General features: G+C 43.4%; 1 protein-coding gene across 1 annotated transcript in view; it reads right to left on the bottom strand.

Moving 5' to 3' along the window:
• Nucleotides 1–11,796: 11,796 nt before the first annotated feature.
• VGLL4 (vestigial-like family member 4) overlaps nt 11,797–20,745 on the bottom strand; it is a 22,109-nt gene continuing 13,160 nt past the window's right edge. Inside the window, exons 2-4 of the mRNA XM_009873387.1 lie at nt 18,448–18,670; nt 15,547–15,667; nt 11,797–13,725 (exon numbers count right to left, since the gene is read on the bottom strand). Coding sequence (XP_009871689.1) covers nt 13,457–13,725; nt 15,547–15,667; nt 18,448–18,670 — 613 coding nt within the window. The 3' untranslated portion in view covers nt 11,797–13,456. The remainder of the gene's footprint in view (nt 13,726–15,546; nt 15,668–18,447; nt 18,671–20,745) is intronic.

Genomic DNA, 20,745 nt, shown 5'->3' with positions numbered 1-20,745 from the left:
CACTGTTGATCTGAGACACTGGAAAAGAACGTGATTTAAATGTCACTTGAGTGTCAGGCAGGGGCTGACACTCATGCCACACGGACATGCAGCAGAACCTTGTTTCAGAATATGACCAAATTACTATTTTTAAGTTATTTTGTTACTATTGTAGTAGGTGGCTTCAGAAATTTTCTAAGCCGAAATGTTACATTCCAGCATTCACAGATTGGAGATGGATGTAATTAATTATTGAGATTTTTAAAATCGCTGCTTATTCAGAGCAACTTTGTGCTCTCTGTAATAGTCATTGGCACAGGAAGATGGATTGAGGCAGAGCGCAAGGGCTGTACCACAGACCTCCGACGAAGCCAAAGAAAGTCACATCGTCTCCGCCTCCCATCCACTGTGTGGGCTTTGTTTCGTAGCGTCTCTTTTGCTGACTAAGTGCCTAGTACAGCAAGAGCAATCTTGGTCAAGTCAGCTAGGCAATAAAATAGTACAAGTAGTAGAGACTATATAGGTATATCTCATCTCTAACATTGTCTGTTAATGCCTTTTAATTGAATCCGTTTGGACAAGGAGCTCAGAACGGGTTAGTGAAATTCATTTGCCTCTGTTTTTCAATGCCCAGCTTTGGGTGTTCTAAGCCAGGCTTTGATGATGACTTAAACTGTTTCAAGAATTTTAAAAGGAGTCCAATTTCAAATGTTAGACAATCTTACACTACGCATGTATTTTAAAAACTTAATGTATGTAAAAGAGAATTAAATAAATCTGTTGTTAACTTTTAAACTTCTGCTGTTTCCGTTTTGCTCTTTCTTGCATGTATGTACTGGAAAATATACTTACCAGGATGAGCGTTTGATTTTGTGTAACAGATCAGGTAGAACACTGAGGAGTCACAAAAGAGCTTTGTTGTGAAGAAAACACAGAAAAAGTTGGTAGAGTGCACTTTTTTAAAATGAGTTTCTGAGTTTGAGACTTGTGTTGTTTGTTAGCAGTCTGACTGCTGGAAGGTTAACTGTTTCACTCTAAGTATATGCTGTTCCCAAAGGGATTCAAATCCGTGTTAAGGTTGAGTTGTTAGCACAGTTGGAAATCAGGGTAACAGAATTTCGCAATCCCATCTGTGAGTGGCTAGAAATAACATCGGTTGTGTTCTCCAAGGCCTGCACTGCCATTTCAGGTTTCCATCCTCTAGCGTTAAAGGTTTGGATTCATTTGCAAAAGGAAGCGGGGCATTGACTTCAATAATGGAACAGAAGAATTAAGAAGCAAGTAGGAATTGGACTTGTTTCTGTGATTTGGTTTGGGCTTTTTTCATTTTTTTTTTTAAATTTTCTTAATTAACATTTCTTGATTAGTTCTGACCAGAGCAGAAATAAAACCTTTTTTGTCCATTTCCTGAGTGAAATACAGAGAACTGTTCATGAACCAAGTACAAGGTCTAAATAAATTGCCACGACTTGTAATTTGTTGGACTATATAGTGGTATCGGTGATGTTTTTGTGTTTTGCTGACCTTCCACAGTGTAGTCAGTGGCTCTTTTTCTCAGTTAAACTTTTCTCCAGAAAAGGAAAAGTATAAAGCCTCAGTTATGAGAGGAGGGCAAATAAACTAAAATATTTTGCAATCATCGTCTACAGCTCTTAATCTCTGTTGTAATGAAGCTCCAATAATTTGGCTGTCCTACCATGCTAGTATTTTCTTTTCCTCCCCTGCTTCCATTCCAGATGGGAGATAGGAAAGGGCAGAAGAAAAACCGAAGTGCCAGAAGAGGAGAAACCTGCAAGAGGTCCGGGAAAGACAGATACAAAGAGATAGGAGCAGTGGATCAAGGATGCCGCAATTTGGGAGCATTCCTACCAGAGGTATTGTCCTTGGCTTTGGGTAGCTTGCATTCCTCCTACGAGCTTCAGTTGATTTCCTTGACTATTGAGAGGTCTCAGCACATCCTTTTTTGTGGGCAGGGCCTATCTGTCTATGGGAGGTTCTCTTGAGACTTAGCATTGATTTTCTTCTATTTTGGGGCTTCCTCTCAGGTTGCTGTAGCTATAACATTTCGGAGGTCAACCAGCCAGCTTTCTACTTCTCCCTTTCTCTGTTGCAAAAATGAAGTGCTCCTTCCCTTTTGTCACCCAACTTTTCGAATGCTCTCAGGAAGGAGAGGAGCATTCTTACTTTGTACCTGCAGAGGAATTAGACCAATATACTTGCTTAGGCAGACTTCTCACCCACAAGCAAAAATAAAAATATCTGGAAGCTTCATGATGTGATCCTGTACCTTGATGAATGTTCCCTCTGGTTCCTAAACACCATCCTGTGTGGAAATTCTTGAAGTGTTTTCGTTTGAGGTTGAGTGTAGCCAATTCCCACATCAGGGCTGCAAAGCTAAGCAGTGGAGGTTTCCTGAGGAGAGAATCTTTACTTTTCATCAGTCTGGCTAGTTGAGTAGATTATAGCTTTCGTGACTCTCAAAATGTTGTTGCTGGTCTCCTAACACTGGGGTGGTTTTTTTTTGTTTTGTCTTCCTTCAGTTCTCAAGAATCTGCTTTCTTTTTTCCTTAAGTTAATAATGAACATATCTGGTTTATGGCTGTTTAGAAAGACTTGAAAATGTGAAGCTAAATGGCTTAGGAGCAGAATTAATTCCAAACGTAATTATTTACAATAACCTGACTTTAATTTTGCTTCTGAAAGATTCAAGTGGAGTATTTTTTCAGTGATGTCAGTGAATTCTGTGAATACGTAACATGATTGTGAGTGCTCAGTGTTACTGCCTTACACCTTACAATTGTCCCCTAAGTTATAACCAAAGTAACTGCGTGGCAAGAAAGCTTTCTAGTCACTGCAACACTTTAATATCAAAGTAACTGCAAGAAAGCTTTCTAGTCACTGCAACACTTTGATATCATTCTGTTCCTTCTACCTTGGTATCTGTGCAGGACAAATGGCTGAAAATTCAGTTGAGATTTGTGCAAGTAATATGAAAGTAGTGGTTTATAGCCTTCCCTTAATATTATAAAGGCAAAAAACCAATTTTTGAATGGTTGTGGAGTAGCGTAAAGAAGTCTCGAAGTCCAAATTCTGTTGATTCTCTAGTAGCAAGATGACAAGGTTGGACTAGATGTCCCCTCCAACCCCTAACATTCTGTGATTCTGTGACGTATTTGGCAGCTGCGATGCTTTATTTCCTCCATCTACCAGCATTAGGTGTTACAATCTGGGCAGCAAATCAATTGGACACACTCACAGTTTTCTTGTTGTCGAGCTCTGGAATCAGCATTCTGAGAATAGATCTCTGTGCTGGTAAGAGCTCAAGGGAAGAACTTGTCTAGTTTAGAAGAAGTCAGTTCAAAGCACCGTCTGCACATTTTGGAGCCTTGGGCAGATTTGACTTTTGCAGTCACTGGCAAGTTACTCTAGTTTTACAGCAGCCACAGGACACTTTATGCCCGGCAAGTCCAGCTTCCGCAGCTCAAGGGTGTGAAAGGCTCCAGTGCTCTGTGGAGCGCTGGGTGCTCTGGGCAGGCGGAGGAAAGGGAGGGTCTAGCAGAAGGTCCAAGTTGAGGCAGGCCGTGGGTTGATGTGTGAGCTCGGTGTAGCTGTGCTGGTAAAATTAATGCTTCTCTTTGGGGGAAAAATGTGTATAATTTTCAGTGGGAGTATGTCATGGAGGGATAGAATAGAGAGAGATGGGATCTGTTGTGGGACAGCTGCTAAAAGGAACAAACTTATAGTATAAATAGGAAAATCTTTCTTCTTGCCCTCATTAGCTTCTCTTTCTTTAGTGATGTATTATGGGTTGATCTACTATTGACTTTGATCCTCAGCCTTTGCCCAGGCATTTTTCACATTTCCTGTGAGAATTGGTAGGACCAAAACTGCATCCAGAGTTCAGCTATAACAGGGCAGAGCAGGAGGAGAATCCCACAGTCCTCTTTCCTGTATTTCCAAGCAGAAATTGTTTATTTGTTGGATTAATCACTAAAGTTACAGACATGTCAGCAAAGTCACCATTGGATTTATTGCTGCTGATTTTGCATCATCCTGAAAGGTCATAGCTTGACTCACATTATAGACTGCATTTGTAAGCCTGGCAACAACAAAAGCATTATGTCTTTATTGTGAGGAAATCTGTTCTTGCCCTGAAAATCTTTAAAACAAGAGTTCTAGAATCCCATCATGTTCTGCATGGTGGTGGCTTTGCATGACTTGGGTTTTAATTCATTTCCCCACTTGAAAACTCAACATTTGAGTTGTGTAGAGGAGGGAAGCTGAAGGCTGAATTAGCAAGTGCATGAAATGATGTGGGAGTGGTTCAAAACAAAGATCTCTCAAATAGGGCGTTTTAGGCAGTGTTTAAAGTGCGGTCTTTAAAAGTTGGAAGTGGATTTTGCATTTATGTGCTTTGATCATTCTGAACCCTGTTCTTAGCCTGTGTTCAGACAGACATGTCTTTACACAGTGAAGAAAACGTCTTGCATGCTCTTGTATGTTGTGTTCCTCTCGACTAGCTAATTGTGCTTTCCTGATACATCACCAAAGGAAAGGTAAATTACATAACATATATATGCCTCTGTTTCAGGGGACAAAATGAGAATATCGCTTGCTTTTGAAGAAATGGCTTCACAGGTTTCAATTGTTACTTTACTTAATTGGCTCTTCAGGTTAATTAGTTACTTCTTTTACTCTTGATTTTCAAATTCTGGGTTGAGATATGAGAGGCTCTGAGAAGGAGGGACTTAAAAACAAGTGACAGAGATAAAGACCTTTAGCAAAGTTAAGATAAAAATCTTTACAGTGGAGGATGACTTTTCTTTATTTTTAGAAATTTTGAAGAATGAGAAGAAACAATCATCATCTTCAGTGAGATATTCGTTCCACTTAATTACTTTCCAGCATTTTCATTGGCAGGGGAACTCAGATTGGTGGCAGGAGGTTTTCACCTGGGATCGTGTCCTAGTTTGTAGTCATTGTTGAAAAGCAGCTTGCTTGCTTCTTTCAGCTGGTTCGCCTGATGAAAAGATCACCGCTGCAGCTGGCTGGCACCCTCGGGCCACACTGAAATGCGTGTTCCTTGGAGGTGGCCTCTCCACCGGCAGCCACGGCTCCGGGGAGGCAGCTGTCCAGGAGCAGTGGGAGCTGCAGCGGTGGCTCTGTGTCCCAGCTGCGAGATGGGAAGCCAGGGTGGGAGTGATGGCTGCTGCTATGTCAGCAGTGTCGAGAGGTAGGACCCCATTTCAAGTTTTCTTAACTCCCTGTGGTTCCGTTCCTTTGGCTTGGTTTTCAAGATAGACGTGTTTATAGCAGTTTGTAAAACAGAGCAACAAAGCTCTAGCAGCCAGAACAGTGTCGGTAACTATTTACGTTGTGGAAAAATACTTGATGAATGAAAGTAACACCAAGTTAAATAAAGGTATGTCAGTGAAAGTAAGAGAAAAGGACTTTGCTGCTGCTTTAAATGCCGTAACAATGCTGTATTACCTGTGAGGCTATTGGAGTACGTGCGTTTTTAGCAGTCTGAGATTTTCCATACCCTTAGCAGGAGCTCAAGAACTTGTCACTGGGAAGGAAAAGGAAAAGGAAGGGCCCTTGCTTTAATCCCTAAGTATTGTTAGTTCTTTCCATTATTTTTATCCCCACTTCCCCCACCAAAAAAATAAAATAAAACTTCTACAATACTACAGTGGATTGGTGAAGAGCAAAAGCTTGGGTTTTGGCTGAGAACTTTTTTTTTAAAAAAAACCAAACAACTACTTGAAGCAATTGGTTTCTCTGAAAGCAAAAAAATTCCTGAATTTTTCATACTTTGTTTTAAGTAACTAGAACTAATATAATTGCAGTGATACATCATATGTATATTTTAACACACAAGCCACATGTCATTAAAGCAACTAGGCCCACATTATTTTAATATTTCAGGAAGCAGGAGATCTGAGCTTTCTGTTTTCCTAGGTTAAAAAAGTAACATTCATTCCACCATGAATAGCAGGAAACTCTCAGAAGTATTCTGCAGGCATAGTATTGGCCCAAACTGAGTAAACAGTTTTAAGACAAGCAGCTTTTTGACTATTAAATGTAGCGGGCATGTGGCTGACACGGCTTCATGTTGACGGATGCCTTTGTGTCTGTCTTGGTGATAGAGAGAAGACAGATGTTCTCCTTGGCATTTAAGAAAGCTGCTACTTAGCAAAATAAAATGCAAAATTAGAATGAACCATGCGACAGCAAACAGTTCAACTGGCTAGCCTACAAGCAAAAAAAGATTGAAACGGTCTCATGTAATGAGCTGTGTTGTTACTGGACGACAGTAAGTGCTTTGTCAGTGTTTAAAAGTAGCCTACAGAAAAAGAAATTCTGTTTTTTTCCAACTCTGTTAAAATATAAATGCATGTCAATCTGAATATCTGTGTATGACTAATCCCATGCCAACCATTCTTAACACACCAGTGGAGTAGAAGTGCTTCAGCGATAGAGCCATTGGCAGCTACAAACCCCCCCTAAGTTAGCGTGGTGTTGTCTGACAGATTGGGCTCCCGATTGGGTAAGCAAGGAAGATAGGAGGATTTCCTGTTTAATGTTCCTTGGGGGGGCTGTCATTACATGAGGAGGGTGGCTGTCTTCAGTTCGAGCACCAGTGGAAGGAGCAACCTAGGAGGAGCTTGTACTGGGAACAGTCGGGCACCGGTCTCACCATGTCTCTCGTGAGGTGTGTGCCGTGGTCTCATCCAAAGGGCTGTATCAGGGGAGCTGCTGCTCTTGTTTCTCTTTGAGATGAGAGTCGTCCACGTTAAGCATAACCATGTGTGGAGACTTCGACAGTCTCAGCAGAACATCTGGTTCCCTTCGCGGATGCTACTCGGCTGGCCGGGTGAGAGCTGTCTTTTCAGTCAGTATTTACTGGTGTAGGAGAGGGAAATCAGGCACGCTGACCATCTCACCTCAGGTGGTGATGTTTCCCCGCTCAGCCCGGGTGTGTGCGTGCAGCCGAGGGGCTCCTGTGCTGCTCCACTCACTGCAACGTGCATTGGTGGCCTTCCCTAAATGTGATGATCAGATTTGCTGAGCAGAATTAGGTGGGAAAATTTGAAACTTTCCTGTAATAAAAAGCAAACCTTGTGCCGAACTCACCAGTTAGCCTAGAGCAAACATGGACAAACACTGAGGGAGCGCATCCTCTGATTGGAGTTGTTTTATGGAAGACTCAAGACTGAGAAATTCAAACTAGTTTTGAACTAAAAGCTCCAAAGCTTCGTGGAAGATTCCCAGCTGCTGCACGGTGCTCCTTCTACCATTTTTATGTCAGATAAAATGTACGTGGCACTAAACGCTAAGGTCGTGGGTCCGATTCCTGTTCGGTCCCCATGTGTTGCCTGATCTAGTTGAGAGGTGGCGTCCCTGGCGGCAGGGAGGCTGGATTAAAATGATCTCTAAGGTCCCTTCCAGCCTAGGCCATTCTATGATTCTACCAGGACTAGACCTGGTAGACCTCGTCCCTGGAGTTTTAATTAAAAATTAAGTTTAGTTTATTGTCTTGGAATTTAACCACTGTTCTTGCAATGGCTATTGTAAACTGGTCTTCTGCAGCTTTTTTCAGCCTGTGCTGAAGGTGTTATTAAGACATACGAGTTTGCTGTAAAACGTTAAATGTCTCAGAGAAAAATCTGAGATGAGAGAATTGAAGAAAGAAGTGGTGTCTGTGGTTTTCGGTCAAGGGTGTGAAATGACTTGACTCTTCCCCTACCTTTTCCACAGAAATGACCGATTGGTGACAGTGTCTTCCTGGTTGGGCAGGATTAGGCTCAAGTGCACGCAGAAGCTTCCCTGCAGTAAAGAAGGTTTTAAGATGGAAGGTTGAGCAGTGGTGGGAAGGCCACCTACTGAAGTGGTTACGTCCCTGGAGGTGAGTAATATCTCCCTGGTCTCTTTCAAGGCTTGTGTTCTGCTGCTGGGATTCTGCTGCTGGGATTAAAAAAGCTCTGTGTGTATTAAATGTCACTCTTGGTGAGGTGCGCTGCTTTCCGTGAGCCCCCCGCCCCCCTCTTGTGTATCAAAGCCATTAAAAAGCCTCTCTGCCGCAGGGCGTGAGTGTAAGCTCTGAGGAGCTCTGCCTCGTGCACTGCTGGACGCAGAGGGCTGTTGCCTTGTGTGCTGTGCCAGGGGTGCACCAAGGGAAAACAGGAGAACTGGGCAGCTGCTGTGGAGCTGTATGTAACTGCACTTTAAAAACAAGTGATTAAATTATCTCTCTTGGCTGTCTTACACCCAAGAAATGCACTTGGGAGAGCTGTTCCACAGAGAGGTGCAGCATGTTCCTATTGAAGGAGAAGTTAAAAAAATTATAAAATTGGTCTCTTTTAGTTATTAAATTTATTTTCCTGTCGTAGGCCCCTTCCAGGGATAAAGGGTGCTTTGACACACAGGATAATCCAGCCATGTCATAACTATGCTAAGAGGGAGGAACTGGAAACAGTGTGTGCAGCCTTCTGGGCTCTGTATCCGTGCTGGATGAAATGGAAGCTCCCATGTATCAGGAAGATGCGGGGTGGTTTCTTCTTTCACAGCTCCTCAAGAAGGATCTAAAGATAGTGGTGACTGTTCCCCTCAGCCAAGTCTCTGGTGAGTAGAGCTTGTACGCAAGTAACATTTAAAACACTTTGGATGTGTTTTGCCAGCGTCTCACGTTAAGCAACACGACATGTTGGCGTGGTGTTTGGATACTGGAGAAGGCTTCATTCACACGGCCCGTGGATCACCTCGTGTGTAATGCGAGTACTTAGTACAGCACGAGAAGTTGGACAAAGGCTTCCGAATAAGGCCGAAAGATCGTGGGGGGTTTTAAGTCTTTTCTCTGTTGCCTGATCTGGCCTCCTGGGCCCAGCTGGATTTGTTCCCACCCCCAGCAGTCCCCTGCGACCCCCCAGGAGCGCTTGGCCAAGCTGCTCCTGCAGCAGCTTCTGAACTGGTGCAGTTAAAGCTCCGCTCTACCATGGTGAACTGGTTACAATTTCCAGCTTTGTGCATGTGCCAGTGTAAAAGTCTCGGTTCAGTTACATGCTGGAGTACGAGCAGCTGCAGTAGTTCCTGCTGGGTTCTCTGCAGCAGCCGGAACCACAGCAGCAGCCATCTGACTTCAGCCTGCCCGCATCCAGCACAGACCCCAGCAGCACCAAAACCGAACATAGTGCTGTTAAAAACTCCCTTTGCTGCATCAGGTGGGTTTTAGTTTGAAAGGAAATAAACACTGTGCAAGGTCCCTTCAGCCCTGCTGGGCAGAGTCAGTGGTCATTTACCAGCAACACCACTAGTACAGGTGTCGTGAGTACGCAGCTGTGCTGCCAGCGTACCCGTGCACAGCGCTCTGCTCCCGTTGTACTGCTGCTGTGGCAAACTATTGCTGGCTCTCGAGGCACTATGGTTGTATGTAAAGCTCATTTTCACAACTAAAGAAGCTTGAAATACGTAGAAACTGTATTCAGGAGCGGTCACTCACTGAGCTGTGCAGAAAGATCCAAGTAAGTTCAATCCCTAGTGTATTTGTGATGTCAGGTCTGTTTTCTAAAATTAAAATGCTCCTTTGAATTAAATGGGCAAAAATAATGTGTGTGTGTGTGCATATGGGTGAGATTACAAACGTGTAGCTGGAAGTTACCTTCCCTTTAGCTCACAGAAAAAATACCCCATTACAAACAGGGTGGGACTTACTTACTTTATGAAATGTATGTGTATGGCCCAGTTTTTCTAGGCCATGGTGCCACCCTTTTGTGCAAAATTACTGCTTGGGGCTCATTAGAAATACCATGTGGTACGAAATTACTTTTTTTTTTTTCTTTTACCATGTAGAAAATAGAACACTCTCTTAGGTTACCAACTGAAAGATAGCAATGCTGCTTGTCCTGCTTCACGTAGCCCTCAAACTGTTGATGCAGGGGTGACTTTTTCCTAAAAGGAAACCAGCTCCCTTCAGCAAGCAGGCTGAGGCCTGGGAGGATTATTGTAGTTGGCCTCCCTCCCAAAAGCTCTTAAAGCCTGTATTTAGGCTTCTCTCCATGGGTATTTAGAGGGAGATGTTTTTCAGATGTGTTAAACTAATCATTCTTGTTGTGTTCTCATGGAACCTCCCACAGCCCGAAGTAGCCATTTTAACAATGCAGATGCAGTCATGCCTGCTTTGTTTTTCAAAACATTTAGGCACTTCTAATCCAATATTAGCTGGGTATCTTGTTATTTTTAGGAGGTCCTTTTCTAATTTCTGAGACACGTCTACTACAGTCAGTGTTGAAATTCCTCTGAAGGCTCTTCCCTGCTTCACCAAACTTTCTCAAAAATCAGGTAATTAGAACATGCTTTTTATTTTTTTTTTTTAAAGAATTAACTGTCCAATGAATGAACAATCTTATACTGAAAACACAACACCATAGACGTCTAGATTTGGACTACCACTGGCTTCTTTAGAGATATGTCTGTTCTCTAGATAAAACTTGCAAAAGTCAAGGGACAAAACCAAAGGAAAAAAGACGAAGGCATCAGTCTTTTCATAAACTGTGAGTAACTGGGTGTGTCGTTTCCAAAGGGGGGAGCTGCCGCGCTGGGCCTGCTGGGGAGGGGGTCAGTGGCCAGGGGTGTCCTCTGCGAGCCAGGGGTGTTTCTGTCCATCATGTCTGCTGGGGCACCAACAGCACCTCTCTCTTCACACCAGCAGCTGTAAAGACTTTATAATTGAGGAACTCCTGAACAACCCAAAACGTGGTGGATGGCTACGCCAGTCCCTTCCCTGGGGTAACAGTCCTAAGGGAGCTGCGTTTCCTCAGAAGGAGAACACAACAAGAACGACTGTTTCTGCTTCCAGCTTTCCAGCTGATGAAGTACAGGGACCAGTTTCCTGCCCCGCCGAGCCATACACACACGTACGTACACACCTGTGATTTAAGAGCACTTTATTGTTCTTTAAGGCTACTTTTAAGTACAAAAAAAAAAGATGGCCTGCCAAACCTTTTTTTTTTCCAGGTGAAACAAGGCCACAAAAGAATGGTATATTACAGATTTACAAACACAGAGAGACTCTTTCCAACGGAACTGTAGATAACCTGGCTCTGTGAAGAAACTTCACCACGTCTCCTGACGGTGAGTTCAGTTTAGTTTCCTGCCACCTCCCCCCAACCCTTTGGCTTCTGTGACATTACTGTGTCTAATAGGTTTTACCGGACATATCACATTAAATCATCTTTATTGCCCTCAAATCCATTTACCTATCTCAGATAAGTAAATGTAACCTTGTAAAACAGCTATTATTGAAAATATTAGCTTTAAAAACATTATCTCATTTGTGTTTACAAAGAAATATAGGAGTCACATTTTCCACAGAGTCCGTCTACAGTATTAGTATTTTACTGTTATAATGCTCAGTAGCCTGTAGCAATAACAAACTAGTGGCTATTAATGCTAATGCAGTGTTCTCATAGAATAACTGTGTTCCTGCACTTTTACTGTATTACAGACAAATCTACAACAAAAAAAAGATCAACTTTTTTCTCCAAACAAAAAAATGAATGATTACAATAAAGGAAAGGGAAAAATTAAATAGCTACATATCATTAACAAATTAATTGTTCCTCAAAAAATACCTACAAATTTCTCTGTACATTCTTTACGCACAGCGTAACGATGGTCTTAAAGTTACCTATATAAAAAAGTGTTCTTTTAACAATCTTCCTACAGAGAGTAGGGTACTGAATGCCAAAGCAAGTAAGCGTTGACTACCCAGTAAGATGGTAGTGAAATGTGTGAAACTGGGGGCTTAGGTGTTTTTTTTTTTAATTTTTTTTAAAGAAAATTGAGCAGCCACCTTCTCAACAAGAGTAAGAGCCAATCTCCCGATCTCTTTCTACCCTGCACCTTTTCCAAATTAAATAGCTTAACTTTAAAAAAAAAAACCACAACAAAACATAAAAGAAAAGCCACAATGGACCCAATACTGTAACATAGTCCATAATACATCACGTGTAGTTCAACTTCCAACTAGTTCTAACTTTCTACACTGAACCAATCGTTTCAGGTAACCCAGTATAAAAAAAAAGCCCTAGTTGCAACTGTCCTGGGAAGATGGAATGTCTGGGGGAGAGCAGTTACACTTAACAAGAAGAGAAGCTCTTAGTACTAGCACAGCCATGGTTTTATGCCTGCCTCTACCGCCTAATTTCTAGTTAGTAGCTTTTAATATAGCAAATGATAATAAATGCAGTAATACCTGTATAAAGTTCTCTAATGGAGGAATGTATGCTGCAACTTGGCATAGGTTTATGAATAAGCTTTAAAAAAAAATTAAAAGGTCATATTTCACAAACTGTAACAATCTGTTATCCAGCCAAGAGACGTAACGGTAGCAGTTTCTGCAGCTAGTTAAAGGTGGATTACACAGACTTAGTTTTAGGAAGTGAATTCCTGTTGAGCAGACAGCGCTGCAGACAGAAACATTACTCAGTCATGCGCAAAGCGAGAGCATCCTGTACCACATCATCTATCGCGAAACTGTGAGGCCTGTCCTGAGGCTGTCCTCTGTTGCTGGCTGCTACTAAAGTGAATATCAAATACAAATATCATAGAGTACAACTGTACCAGCAGTAAGTATATCTAGGGTTGTTACTGACAAAAATAAACTAATTCTGAAGAGAAGCTAATAAGTATTATGATTCTTACTGTCTATACATTAATAGATACCAGCTATTTTTCATAAAACATGCATCGTTAAGCACTATTGAACCCTCCAACCTCTGCTCTATTCTAACAAACTGCAGTGTTTAGGAAAAAATGCCCGTGTTCTGTAAATTATGCAGTCCAGTTGCAAGCACTAAGCACCTGAAATCTAAAGAGAGAAAGACCTATAACCTGTATGAGACTTCCCCTTCCGAAGCTGTTTTGCTTTAAGAAAAACTGATAGAAATGTCATCCTTAAACCCTTTTTTCAGCAGTTTGCCCTCAAAATATTAGCATCTTCCAGAAAGTTGCTACGCAACTTCAGTCCTCCTCCAATAGTGCAAATCATACATGACAGTTCTTTTCAAGTATATACATACAAAATTACTTCACAGAGGGAGAGAAAAAAAAAAGGCAACGTAAGCAAACCAGACAAATTCTAGTCTCAAGAAGCTAATAAAAGCAAAAAAGCATTTGGGTCAACCAACTACGTGTAATGGCTTCTGTGGATTAGCGTGCATTATTTTTTTTTAAGGGGCAGCAGATTTGCATCAGAGGTTTCTTTGGTAATTGAGGCAGGAAAAAAGAAAGGATGCTACATCGTATGAATCTTTATGAAATAGTTCCTGCTATCGTCTTTAAGGGCACCCTTTGACAAATAAAAAGTGAGTACACAAAAACATGTGTTGAAAACTAACCTCCCCTCCCCCGACACTACTTAAGCACTGTTCAAAGCTCAGTCAAACCATGCAAATTCACAAACATAAGGGTCCTCTCTTCATGAGACCACCGAGGGCGAGTGATTATGATTGACCATGTGAGAGGAAGGGGAAGACTGGCCCCGCCGGGAAGCAGACTCGGGGCTGCTGGAGACTCCGTCCTTGGCAGCTTTGATCTGAAGCCATGTATCCCCAAGTGCTTTGGCGAAGTGGTCGTCCACCGATCCCGTGATGGACACGGAGTTTGCCACTGGCTCAGGCTCCTTGTAATTCTTGCCGAGGCTTCGGCGGAAGTGCTCTTCCACCACCGGGTCGCAGGCAGTGGTAGCTGGGGGGAAGGAGGCAGAAGATGTGTTACCGCTGTGCAGAACCCCGGCACTGAGGACTGCAGCTGGAACCACACAGTATTTTCTCCTGTTTTCCTATCAACTGACTCAGCACAAAGCAAGACTTCTTTACAGCACTACAGAACTCTCAGTCAGTGGGGTGAGGACAAAGATGGAAGAAGTTAAAATGAAAAAGTAATAAACGGAGTTAAGTATCTCTGCATTTCTGTGCCATGCAATAGGCAAGCGTTTTCTGTATAACTCTAGCTCTCTCTCAGGCTGGGAACAGCGACAGCCCTGGTTCTGTGGAAGCCCTCTCCCAAAACTACCACGCTAGAATTTACATTTAGACTTAAATAAAACAACCACACTAGAACTTATATTTAGGCTTAAATAGAACTAAAGATGGAAACAGTTCTTCAAAATCAGCTCCTCAGCCTGCTGATACCAATGACACGTGAGGAGACCTCATTCTGACTTGCAGCACGGCAGAGGCTGATTTCAGGGTTTCCTCTTGGAGCCAGTCAGAAAACTAAACGGATCATGACCTCTGCAGTAAGTACTAGAAACATTAATACTGTTAGGAGAGGAACAAAGAACCTTAAGAAACAGGTTTTGAACAGTAATAATTTCTTCAAACTAAGAAGACTTACTTAGATTGTAAGTTGCAGTCTAAAGGGAATGGGATCAATCTTTCAAAAAAACCTCTTAAAACTGCAGCAATCCAAGTTGCTGTCCTTCACACTATATAGATGGGTTTGATTGATCCTAAAATAATCCTAAAATACCATGCACAGAGACCACTTCAAGTGATGAGTATTTTCAGAAAACCTGTGCTTCACCCTCATGCAAATACAGCTGGGGGCTCAATGAAGCAGCTCTCCTTAGACGAAAAACAGACTTTTTTTTTTAGAAAACTTCTGAAATCTTGGGTCCGCTACCTATTGACTTCTCTGAAAGTGTAATATGTCCTCCAGGTCTCACTTCAGCTTCCAATTCCTGTTTTTCAACAATACAGTAAATAACAGCAACTACCCGTCAGCTGCTCCAGACTGTTAGGTCCCCCCCAACACTCTGGTTGGTGAAGTGTCACTGGTGGCACTTCTGGCACCGCCACACGTTAAAGCGATGCAGCAGCAGGGTCCATGACTTGAACTGAAAGGACTGAGCTTTTCCCCTGGTCGCACAGTGAGAGAAAGTGAGGAGAACCATCCCAAGGTTTCCCAGCAAGTACTGCACAGAACGATTTCAGGGAAAGTACTAATTGCAGGGAAGGTAGAAAGCTAAAGCTCCCTGCTTGGGTTGCTATAGCAACCGCCCTCCAAAGCTTTTTGTGCTGTCCCTGCAGAGAAAGGTGCCAGGTACCGCTCTGGAAGAGTGTTTGTATCTGCAGGAAAAGATTTGTGCGACTGCAGCTGAATCATAAAAGTCTCCTGAAAGACTGGGGAAACTACAGCTCCTAAAATAAGAGCATGGCTGGAGCTGCTGGCCCTGTCTGCTGTTTGTCAGTTAACATTAAAATAAACATAATGACTTAGCTGTCTGTGTGTGGTGTTTGGGGTTTTTTTTAAGCAGCTTTTCAAAACAAGAAAAAAGACTTCCTCTCTCCCTAATTTTGAACTAGTACTTTCTTCTGTGGCACAGAAAGGCTGCAGCGAGGATCCGTGCTAGCACACCTCTGGGTGGACAGGACAGACAGAGGTGGCTGTTGGTTCACCTCCCCCCTGTTCGTACATCAGGGCCAGCTCAGGTCAGTGACAGGATTTTGTTCTCTTCCCACTGTCATCAGGCCGTTAGGAGTGTGGACGCAGCGCGTAACTTACTGCTCGAGGGTCGCCTGTAGGTGGGCATGGCGGAGCCGCAGCCGCTGTGAGCAATGGGGCAGTGAGAGAGGTTACAGTTCCGGGTGCTGGCAGAAGCGCAGGTGATTACAGACGGACGGTTCTGGCAGGGAAGGAAAAAGAAAACTGTCACTCCTCGAGGCAATGGGCCAGAGCCCTATTAGCAGCAGTTCTCTGCATCCTCATTTGGGATGTACAAATGCTGAAGTGAATCCCAGCAGTGAAATAACCCATAAACTGTCCAATTCAATAAAGCATATTAATCCCCAAAATGTTGAGCTATTATGTCTTTTTCTGATTTAAAAAACTCCCGTGTTGCATTTCCATAATGGTTCTTGGTTATTTAGGTGGCAAGCAGCCACACAGAAAAAGAGCAGTGTAAAAGCAAATCATTAAAAGCATTAAAGTTATTTTACAGAGACTGTTTCAACTTCACAGACATTACATACACAGAACTAAATGTCAACACATTAAATACTCATTTCATTCTATGGCTGCATACCCTTGTGATTCCAGGATTCAGAAGGGCTTTACAAAGTTTACAGGTATTTGTCTTCTTAGTGGTAATCAAGTTTTAATATTACTGTTTTTCATTCAGAAGTTAAGTTTTCCTAGCCTGACTAATTCTGTTCTTCAGCCACAGAACAATAAGCCCCAAAGATGTAAAATATGAAGACTCCTGAGCAAGTCTTGACCACCACTACTTGCCTGTTGTAATCTATCTGCCCCTCCAGCATGACTTCCTAAACATCATCCTTTTTCATTCTCAGCAGATGCAAATTCCCCCCAAACGGCTATTCACATAATCTTAGTTCCGCAACTTACACTTTGTACAAAATGTAAACACAAAATACTCTTCTTCTAGTTGTTTACTGTGTAAACATGACAGTGAGAAAATGCCTTTGGCAAAGAAATTACCCAGTTCTTCCCAGAGGCTGAAGGGAGATAACACTGGTATTAAGACTACTCGGGCTTTACATCTTTTGTATATTTTAAAATGGAAGAAGTCCATTTTGCTATACTCAATACAAGTTAATTGTTAAATGTACAAAAGATTAACAGATTTTTTTGCTGTTAATTACATGCTTATCTCTTCAGAGGAGTATTTTAGACACACAAGAGGTTGGAAGGCAGGGAGAGAGAGAGAGAATAAAAAAAGCACATCTCAAGAATGCATGTGCCAACAGCACCAAGGAGCCAAGAGGCACGAGAAGGCATCGTACAGAATCCCCGGGTACGGGTCTGTGTGTGCAGGTGCACTGAGCAGAACACACATGTTTATGTGAGAGTATTGAGATAAGATGAGAATTCAGTAACAACGACGACAGCAGCTGAAGAACCCTACACTGCCTAAAAAAAGACGGTATTTTTTCCCATCTCTGTTTCTCATAAAGATGAAATTTCATTCGACATGTTAAGGTTAAAAACTCCACAACTAAACAAAACCAAAAAACAACGTACCATCGAAACAGTTTTTCTTATTTTCAATACACTTGTTATTTTGTACAATTTCTACTCTGTGCTCTTAGCAAGGTTGTAGCTCAACATCCTATTTCCCCATGAAACGAGATTGTAATCTAGCTCAAAACGTCAAAGATAACAAAAAGAGAGGAGGAATCTGGTAACAGGCAACAGGAATCGGCCCAAGTCAAACACGCCAGGACAGAGGAGTGTCAGTGGTGCTCGCTGCTACGTGGGGACACAGCAGTAACGCTATCAAAGGGCACCGGTGTCGTCAGTGGAAGCCTGTCCCTTCCTCCTCTGTCATCACCAAACACTGAGAGCAAAGTCGAGCCGTTCCGCACAGAACAACAACGCCACGACCTGCGTGCCAAGTGATGCAAAGTACCAGCAGCACTAGAGTGAAGCTTGGCCTTTGGGCACAGTAAAATTTACGTGACGGGCGTACCTGGCCAACTGCTGTGAAAACCTACACCTTACCTGTCAACTAGACTGCTCCACTGAAAAGCAGCTTTCATAAATTGCACATGAAAAATCCCAACCTCAGAGATCATCCACTCCAAATATTTACCCTTCACAGGGCTGCATGGCAAGGGGAGGAAGGAAGGATGGAAGGGGGAACATGGGTACATGGGCCAGTGTAATTTCTCAGCGCTGCAGCTCATCACAACTCTGCCTCTCCACTTGTGAGAGGGGTAAAAGCAAGCCTGACCTATGAGAAAACTTACTGTGTAAAGATGGCAAGCCAAAACCCAAACAACCTGCCAAAAGCAGCCCAAACCAAACCACTCCAGCATATGAAAATAAAGTGAAATTATCAAAAACCATTACTTTGCTTTAGGAAAAATCATTATGAAATAATGATACAACGTTGTTCTCAACAGCACAATGACTGCTTTTGGCTGACTGAAACAACTTAGAAGAACTAAGTTCATTCCAGCATCTTTCACCTGGACAAGTCTCCTGTCTCACACCTCTTCTTCAGCGCTCATGGCGGGCGACGGGGGGGACAGTGGGGAGGGAGGGAAGCCAAGAGGAGCACAGGTGAGCCCCTCCTCACCTGCCACCCGCATTCATTTCTGCCCAGCAGGGCCTGGAGCTTCCCTCAACCACAGCCTCTGCGCTCCCAGTTAAGGCACTCCCAGTTAAGTGCGTTCACAAGCTTAGCAAAGCGCTGGGGAAAGCAGGAAGGCCAAGAAATCTGTGACAGATACAGTTAAACATCAGCCATTTATTCACGCAGAACACAACGAGCTGTGACATTCATTGTGCGTTTCTAAAATACACTGTGCCTGAAGAATAGTATCGCCTACCTACTGTGACTCAGGTTACGTTCTGCTTACACCTGGGAAGCGCTCATTGCGTCTACAGCGAGGATTCCTACCACCACCCAGAGTTTCTGGTCAACCTAGAAGCCAGTACCTGCTGCCGTTCCACAGAAGTCAGTGTGGGTGCGATGCCAACTGTTCGGGTTGCATCCATGCTGTTTTTGGTCAGTGCTAGAGGTTGATCCATGGTCAAGCTTGGGATTGAGGCGTACAGGTGATTGGCGTGAAGGCTCATGGTTGGGGCAGCAGCTCGCTCTATTGGGCTGCGACTCCTCTCTCTGTGCTCCTTCCGATAATCTCCATTGGCAGTCTTGTTTCTAATACACAAAAGAAGAAAGGTCAGAGGACTTAGTATTGGTACAAGGTACAACAAGATCTGCAACATTAAATCCCTGCAAGGAACAGGAGGCAGTGATTTTGCTTGGTTTGCGAGGAGGCGTAGGGAATCCCTCAGCAAGTCATCCCTGGTCTATCCAGCCACCTCCCTGCACAGAGAAGCCAACGATTTACATTTGCAAGCTCTGGCAACCAACAGTTTTCTTCAGCCTAGAATTTCATCAGGTATTTCTCTAAATGCCCAGAGTTAAAGTAACAACTAATGAAGTTTTGTTAAGATCAGACATCTCCTCATTTAACATACTATTGATCCCAGTCTGTCTCCTAAACGCTACAACACAATCTAAGCTTTGCCAAAGCCCAAGAAAAGTTCCGTTTACTCAAAAGACATGGCTGATATCAGCAAAATGCAACAAGGTGAGGCAGAAAGCATGATTTTCAAAGCAGAAAATAAAGAAAAAGAAAACTACCACCGCGCTTATCTGAGAATCATTTAATTACAACTGTTCTTTAACAAGAGTAATTTCAACCTGCTGCTCAGACCTCTATCTCAGTAGCTGCACTCATGTCATTAACCAATCATTGCAGTTAAAAAAATACAGATTTTGTACTTATCTATGAGGCATTTCAGCTTCTATGCAGCAATATAGTCGTCATTAGAGGGAAACCAGTGTATCAAAGGCACTTTCATATACTTGTATCCGTGAAGGCGGTTGCTCATAACCACTTACCAGGAAAATAGAGGTGTGACCGGCAGTCTGAACGTGCCAGTGTGGTGAGAGTTGCCTCCTTATTCCTAGTGCCTGAGAGTGAAATAGCACGCTCGCTCTGCCTGTCACACAGGGAAGCGCTAGAGGAGAAAGCTGGTTCTGTGGAAAATACATTCTGTCTTCAGAAGATTCTTGAAGGAATAGTGAAGTGTCCTGTGCACAACTGGGCCAAATCCGCGACATTTTTTCCCCCCACTTTAAGCATGGCACAGCAGATACCTGCAGGTTCCAGGCTGGTCTGGCGAGGCAGCCTCTGGCTGCCCTGGGTGCCCCTCAGGGTGCTCCTCACATTCAGTAGGTGGAGCGGGGCTGCTCTGTGCAATCCTGCCCCTGGCATCTGGCGCGGTCGCTGGCTTGCACAGCGTTGGCTTACATCCCTGTTTGAGACCATGTAAACTTCTCGCCTCAACAGCATCCTGTGGCAAAGGATTCCACCTTTTAAATGACATGCTGTGTGAAGTACTCTTTTCTTAACGGGCTCTTTTTGTTTCTTTTTAACCTAAAATCTACCGGCTAGGTCTGCTGTTGCCCTAGTTCCCGTGTTAGGAGAGAGACACAGCCATGGCTCACTGCTTATCGTCCTCATGCCACTCCTGAGTCCACCTCTCTGTTCAACAACCTTTTCTCTCCAGGGAACTGCTGTCTTCAAATAAAAATTGTTCCCGTACCTTTGTCACCCTGCGGCCCCCTCTCACGTAAGAGCTAGCAAAGCTCTAACCTTTCTCAAGATGAGGGTCCAGATCTCTGCTGTGTTCAGGGAAGAGGACCTTCACTGAACTCCTCGCTCTTCAGTGCTTTCTTCAGCCTGCTCAAGAGTCCTTTGGTTGTAACAGGAATCTGCTGTTGCTGCCAGAATCAAAACCCGTTAGGGTTAATATGACACCAGGCAACCAGTGACTTGAGAAGCTCAGGACAGGGCTTGTTCTCTGTGCCAACTTCCCCCGACATGCTTAGGAGGGCACAGCCAAGGGAACAACAATACAATTTGTCACCATTCGGGTCGCCCTGCTCAGCCTATCGCTTGTCCCTTTTAACTAATTACAAATTAGGAGTTGCAGATTAGCAGAATCGACCACAAAATCTAACCTTTAAGGTTTCGCAGCTGGTGCTCAGGATGTTCTCTGAAAATCGTGTGTTTCTTGAATCCTCCTTTACAGGCCAGCCTTGGACACAACAAAGCAGCACACGAACCATCGGGAAATACACGCTCCCGAGGCTACGTGTCCCTCTGTCCCTCTCCGGCCAGCTTCGGTGCCACTGCAATTCATGAGACCATTCCGCAGGAT

Source organism: Apaloderma vittatum, unplaced genomic scaffold, assembly GCF_000703405.1.
Source record: "Apaloderma vittatum isolate BGI_N311 unplaced genomic scaffold, ASM70340v1 scaffold10017, whole genome shotgun sequence".
NCBI classification, from domain to species: Eukaryota; Metazoa; Chordata; class Aves; order Trogoniformes; family Trogonidae; genus Apaloderma; species Apaloderma vittatum.
The sequence above is the reverse complement of the archived record's forward strand: the minus strand, read 5'-3'. Positions and strand labels throughout refer to the sequence as shown.